This window comes from Lygodium microphyllum, chromosome 3, assembly GCF_053477565.2.
Source record: "Lygodium microphyllum isolate KBCC chromosome 3, Lygodium_microphyllum_v1.1.10, whole genome shotgun sequence".
NCBI classification, from domain to species: Eukaryota; Viridiplantae; Streptophyta; class Polypodiopsida; order Schizaeales; family Lygodiaceae; genus Lygodium; species Lygodium microphyllum.
Window position 1 is genome coordinate 63,678,640 of NC_141137.1, and position 6,687 is coordinate 63,685,326.

The 6,687-nt window shown below is 41.4% G+C and overlaps 1 protein-coding gene across 1 annotated transcript; it reads left to right on the forward strand.

The window, feature by feature from the left end:
• The first annotated feature begins 4,577 nt into the window (after positions 1 to 4,577).
• On the forward strand, positions 4,578 to 6,191 carry LOC148038425 (uncharacterized). Its single transcript, XM_087671807.1, has one exon. The coding sequence runs from the start codon at positions 4,673 to 4,675 to the stop codon at positions 5,864 to 5,866; it is 1,194 nt and encodes a 397-aa protein (XP_087527933.1). The 5' UTR covers positions 4,578 to 4,672; the 3' UTR covers positions 5,867 to 6,191.
• Positions 6,192 to 6,687: the final 496 nt, after the last annotated feature.

Consider the following 6,687-nt stretch of genomic DNA (forward strand, 5'->3'; position numbering starts at 1 on the left):
GTTGTCATGCTATGCCACACACTAGAGATGCACTACAAGATCTCTCTAGTGCACAACAATGCTCAATTTCCTATAGCAGGCACTGAAGCTGATGTGTGAGGAAGCCATCCAACTCTAGACATGAGCGATGGTTTTTGCGTTTAGCAGTTAAGGCTCTCTTAATAGCTCTATCCCTGGCAATTTCCTTAGCTCACTTGATATTAATACGCCTTTGTGGAGTGGATATCACAACCTCTAGAGCATCACTGTCAGATGTCTCCATTATGGCATTAGGATTTCGAACCTTCATATTTGATAAAACACAAACAAGTAGATTTCTTGAAGAAAAATGTAATTGCATTTTGCAATACATAAATACATTTGAATATTTGAATACAAATCATGTATTTGAAAGGAATTGGAGTAAAGCCACCAACATTGTGGAAGACACCAACACCAAAGCACTTGGAATAGAGTGCACCTTGTCTCAACTATGCCATGCTTACTTTACCAATAACCACATTTGTGATTTTGAATCATTCAAGAAATAACATACAAAAAAAACAAAATTTGTAGAATACAAAGAATAAAGACCTAAATGGAAGGTTCAGAGTTGAGTACAAAGCCTAGCATTGTGTCTTCGACTCAGTCTTGTTGATTTTAACCATAGTCTATGCAACTATAGAATTCATTCTCTTGACAAAGTATGCGATGTTAGTGCCATCCTATAAGAACAATACTAGTAGGTGCTCACATGAAATCTCACACACACACACACACACACACACACACACACACACACACACCCCTCTTTTTTAAAGTATACATATAAATACACCCAAAAAGTTACCACCTTATAATAGAATATGCAAAGACATAGAGCAAGTCATTGACAAATATGCAATTCATGAATTGCTACACACTACATACTGGACCTTTCTATCAAGTGGATCTAGTCCCTTGTCCATAGATCCCTTGATCCACTATTTTGTTCCAAAATTTTCATCATTGTACCATTGACAACCAAGGTTTTGTCCATTACTAAGCATGCATGCAAATATTTGCATGTTAGAGTGATACAAAAGTTTATTCAATGTATGATTAGGTTTGCATATAAGTTGGGTCTCGAATTCCTTTTAAGGTTCTAGATAAGGAAGAATGAGAAAGTAAGGAGGGGCTAGCATAGTTGCAAAGAAACCCTTCTCATAAGGTTAGGGAACTCGTTTCACATCTACCCTCGACACCTATTTTAAACTTATGTTGTACCCTAAATGCCTTTGGATATTTGTAATCATCATATATCATGGATTTAGTTAACACGTTGAAATGGATATTGGCATTCATTGTGACAGTTAATGATGTTAGGCCATGCTAGCTATAGTGATAGTTAATGATGTTAGGCTCTTTCAAACTTCAAGTCTTTCCCAAAAAAAATTCTTAACATAATAAATAAAGAAAAAAAATTACTTAGTGACATTTATAGTGTTTTTCATTGTTTAGCTATAGTATTAAGTGTAGCAATAAGATTAATTGAAGATTTTGTGATAGTATTAAGGTCATTAACACACACACACACACACACACACACACACACACACACACACACACACACACACACACACACACACACACACACACACACACACACACACACACACACACACACACACACACACACACACACACACACACACACACACACACACACACACACACACACACACACACACACACACACACACACACACACACACACACACACACACACACACATATATATATATATATATATATATATATATATATATAGAGAGAGAGAGAGAGAGAGAGAGAGAGAGAGATTGCCATGTGAGAGTAAATGTTGGTAAACATTCACTCTTAGCTATGCCATGTGGCACCCATGCGGCAATCTCTCATGTGAGAGTAACTGTTGGTAAACACTCACTTTTAGCTATGCCATGTGGCACCCATGCGGAAATCTCTCTCTCTCCCTCATATTGCCCCTCGTTCATTCCTCCTTCCTCTTTGGAGAAGTTTTCTCCATTTTCCCTCTCGGCCTTTGCAGAAGGCACCTGCAAGCTCCCAAAGCAATCACATACTTGGGCACAAGGGACTGGTCCTCATTCACTTCTCCTTCCTCTTTGGAGAGGTTTTCTCCTTCTTCCCTCCCAATCTTTGTAGAGGGCACCCACATCCTCCCAAAGCAATCGTGGACCTAGGCGTAGGGGGTTTGGCCCTCATTTACTCCTCCTTCCTCTTTGGAGAGGTTTTCTCCTTTTTCCTTCCCGGACTCTATAGAAGGCACTCACGAGCTCCCAAAGCAATCACTGACTTGGGCAGAGGGGGACAGGCCATGGTGGTGTCTTAAGAGGAGGGAGAGGCACTTTTCTTCATTTATGCTAAAGCTTGTAGCTCCTCAAGAGGGAAGCAGGTTAGTCACTCTATAGCCAAAGGAGAGCTTGTGAAGATAGCTAGACATGAGGGCACATTACAGAAGGAGCTCTCCTAAGAGGTCTCCTCTTTTTATATTTAGAAAATATGCCTTAAAGGCAGGAGAGGGGGCTCGAGAGAAGACATGTGTTCGAGGAGCTTTGTTGGGATCAAAGGAGGTTTCACAGGAGAAGGGGAGCCATCTATTGCTACAGTTGAGAGCCACCCATAACTAGCACCTAAGATAGGATGATTGAAGAAGATTGTAGATTAAGGGGGGGGTACAACAATCACCTCTGTGAGAGGGAGCTTGAATATGAAGAGATCTTAGGAAAGATGTTCCAGTTAGGAGCATCAAGTGCACTTCATCAGGCAACAAGCGCACTTCATCCAAGCAATGTGGGCATGCAGTGCACGTCGGCCTACATTGTTTTCACATTGATAGTTCTTTTCCATAAATTTCCATAAATGCTATCTAGGCTAGAAATATCCATGATGCTTAGTGTTTTTACATTGACAGTTATCTATCATAAAGATGCTTAGTATTTTCACATTGTGTGGTGTCTTTTCCATGATCTATCACAAAGATGCACTTGGTTGCAAAATGGCTTCCATGAGCTAGTCAGTCTCAATTGTTTCAATCAGGCTGTTAATGCATTGATGCATCCTCTCTAACTCCCTCTCTCACATGCATTATTCAACATAGAATTGTGCTTGCATTTCATGGTTTTGCAGAGAAGAAGGAAAGTTGGAAATGTATCTTTTGTTAATGAAGACACTGGTGCTAAAGACACTATTGCATGGAGAGTGTTAAAGATCACCTGACAACGAAGACGTGGTCAACATCAATCAACATTTGCATTGTAGAAATGACATTGCTGAAATGGAGTCAACAACAAAGACGTGGTCAACATCAATCAACATTTGCATTGCAGAAATGACATTGCTGAAATGGAGTCAACATCAACAATCAACAATCAACAACATACTTGATGACAAAGGAAGGACAACAAAATTGCGTGCGTACGTTGTTGCCTTGTTTTATAGTGGAAACTAGGGTTGTTCTTCATTCTCACACTCCTGTCTTCCCTCATAAGTAGCCTCCATCTAGAAAAAGCAAGCTTGAGGCTACTTTAACTTCTTATGCTTTTTTGACATTCAAGCCCGGTATAACTTTCTATCCTGTTTTTGTATATCCTGAACCATATCTATTACTTTTATTGATTTCCAAGTTGCAAGCCACCTACTTCCTAGAATACCTTTTTTAAAAGTTAGCTTCGGGATGTTTGCTTGGTTGTAGTGTTTATTTTTGCAAGTCCAGTAGGTTTTTTCCATTGAAGGACTCGTGAACAAGTGCCTTTCTTGTGGAAGGGCTTTTTCAAAATTTTGACCTTCAATAGATATGTATTCTAAAATTTGCATTTCTAGCTAATAGAATAGTATTTAAGAAAAAAAAATAACTATGACATTTATATAAGCCATCTTGTTGGTTTTTCATGTCCATTAACTTAGAAAAACATAATACCGACATGATATGATGATAGAATATTTAAAACTTAGTACAACATATGAGTAATTATTTAAGCATTAAAAAAATTATAATGCTATCACCAAAAATAAAATTGCAATGCCAAGTTGAGGCTAAAGCTCAATCAATTAAGAAAGTCTAGAAAGGCAACAAGATAGCTCTATAATCATCCATAGTCTCAAATGGAATAGCAATACAATCAAAGCACACCATTACTTATACTTTCTTATATCAACTCTGTTGCTATCACATTAACATTGTGATGAGCTTTTAATCCATCCCACGTTGCATAGATGGCATCCCGATCAATATGTGTAAGGTCCTTAGCACCATTGTATGAAAGGAACATGAGTTGATTCAAGATCTCGAGTGACAATCTATTGCAATCATTGGACTTAATATGATTCATTTTGGAGAAACCTCTCTCACAATCAACCATGCTTGCAACAATGACCAAGCATACATGCCATAACTACCCTTCTATAGCAAGGTTTGTAAAATCATACCTTTCTCTAGGAAGGGCAAAATTTTTTACTTGCCCTTCGAGAACAAGGTTTTAATAATATTTACCTTCTCTTGAAGGACAAATGCCCCTTCTCTAGAAGGGCTATGCAACCTCAAAAAGAAAAACCCTGCTTGGTTGCCATTGTAGGCTTGGGAGTCAGGTTCGGTAGTTTCCTGAATTATATGTTTAATAGATTTCCCGCATAGGCAGAACCTGTCTCGCGCAGGGCTATGGCAGCCTTAAGAGGGTGCTCGTGTTCGGCACTGGCGCCCGAGGTGCTTGGCGTGGGGGCCACCGCACGCAACGGAGCACCTCTCATCGCATTCAATAACACTCTGCGCATCTGTGAGTCTTTCAAGCTTCCATTATCACCATCATTGTCATCATCATCGTCTTCGTCAAGCTTCAGAAGAGGCAGACAGACTGCCATCTCTGCCTTTTCTGACCCCGATGTCTATCAAATACCCTATGTGGAGGGCATCCCTGTCGGGAAGAAGCTCAAACTGTGGAACCTGCCCCCTAATTGCCCCCGGGAGGACCTTCTCGAATGGTTCCATGCCATCAATGTTACTGTCATATCACTCGAGTTCACCCACGACCCCGTGCTTAATGCGCAGGGCATTGGCGGGTTTGTCGAGTTTGCCACCAAGCGTGATGCCTGCGTTGCCATCATCAGATTGGATGGCTACAAGCTCAAGGGGTTCTCCATTCGTATGGACTTTGTCGAGAAGCGTCCTTATTACAAGGATTATGGCAGTCGCAGGAGTCGAAAAACATCGAGCTATACTAGTGGCACAAGGAATCCTGATGATAAACCTGTTGGCAATAGCAGAGCATCTCAACCTGATGTGATAGATGTGATTGGAGCTGGCACCCACTCTCAGCATGTGGAAACTGGTCAGTCTATATATACCAGCCGTTTTATGGATGGTTCTCGTTATGTTGGATCTCAGCCTGGCTCTATGCACGCCATGCCCTCGGAGTTAGTCTCTCCTAGCTATGTGATTGGAGCTAACAACCTATCTCAGCATGTGGGAACTGGTCAGTCTATATCTGCCAGCAGTCTTATGGATGGTTCTGCTCAGCCTGGCTCTACGTGTGCCATGCCATCGGAGTGGTACCCTGGCCCAACAGATGTGACAGTCCCTCCTAGCTATGTGATTGAAGCTAACAACCACTCTCAGCATTTGGCAACTGGTCAGTCTATATCTGCCAGCAGTTTAATGGATGGTTCTGGTTATGTTGGATCTCAGCCTGGCAATGTGCACGCCATGCCCTCAGAGTCATACCCTGGCACAACAGATGCGATGATCCCTCCTAGCTATGCCAGCAATACTACCAGAGGATCAGATCAGCGAAATCCTCAGGCTGCTGTAGTTGATGGCATTCAGTTAGGCTTTGGCAGATTCCCTCAAGTACCATAGCCAGTCTCAGTCTGCTAGCCATCACAAAGTGGGATCTCATTTGCCAACGCTCGAAATTGCCACAACCTTTGGAACTATGGAACCTAGTACGGCTTACATTTGTCTCCACCAAGTTACAACTATGCAAGGTCCTGGTCATGCAAGAGGTCAGTGAATGACTGAAGACTAGTTGGTGTACATAACCCTAGTGCAAGTTGTGCATGAGCATGCTGAAAGGGGCTCCACAAACTGTCGGCTTGACCGACCTTATGGTGTTTTGCATGAACAAGGTGGTTTTGATTTCATGCGACATGCTTATGAGCTAATCTGAACATGTGTGACTTTGTATTGTTGTGAATCATGATTGACGTTGCATTGCTTGAGTTTGTGGTCTGGGCTTGGTTATCCATGGTCCTGCACATTTTGGATTTCCACGTAATATCTTCATACTCAGCATTGGGAGGTTGGGTCACTCATTCACTAATGCATTCAGTTATGCTCTCATTCTTGGTATAGCTCTTCCAGTGGGTGTCCTGCTCGAGGTAACTCTTGTATATCTGTCTTTTAATGGAATTTGTCTTTTATCTCACATTCTTTTGCAAAAAATGCTATTTTCTAGCTCACTAATATATGTTGTTGCTGCAACACACACCCACATGTGCACATGCACACCCATGTGCATGCACATGCATGCGTGGGGGCACAAAAAAAATAAATCCAGAATCTCTCTCTGGCCCACCCATATTTGGGCACCCCTAACAATTTTGGTCAAACATGCTTATGGGATGTATGGCTTACTGACCATTTGAGTTCGTGATTGTGTTTGGTATCAATGGTCTATG

Coding starts and splice junctions, on each gene's coding strand:
- LOC148038425 (XM_087671807.1), top strand. CDS start 4,673: ATGGCAGCCTTAAGAGGGTGCTCGTGTTCGGCACTGGCGCCCGAGGTG.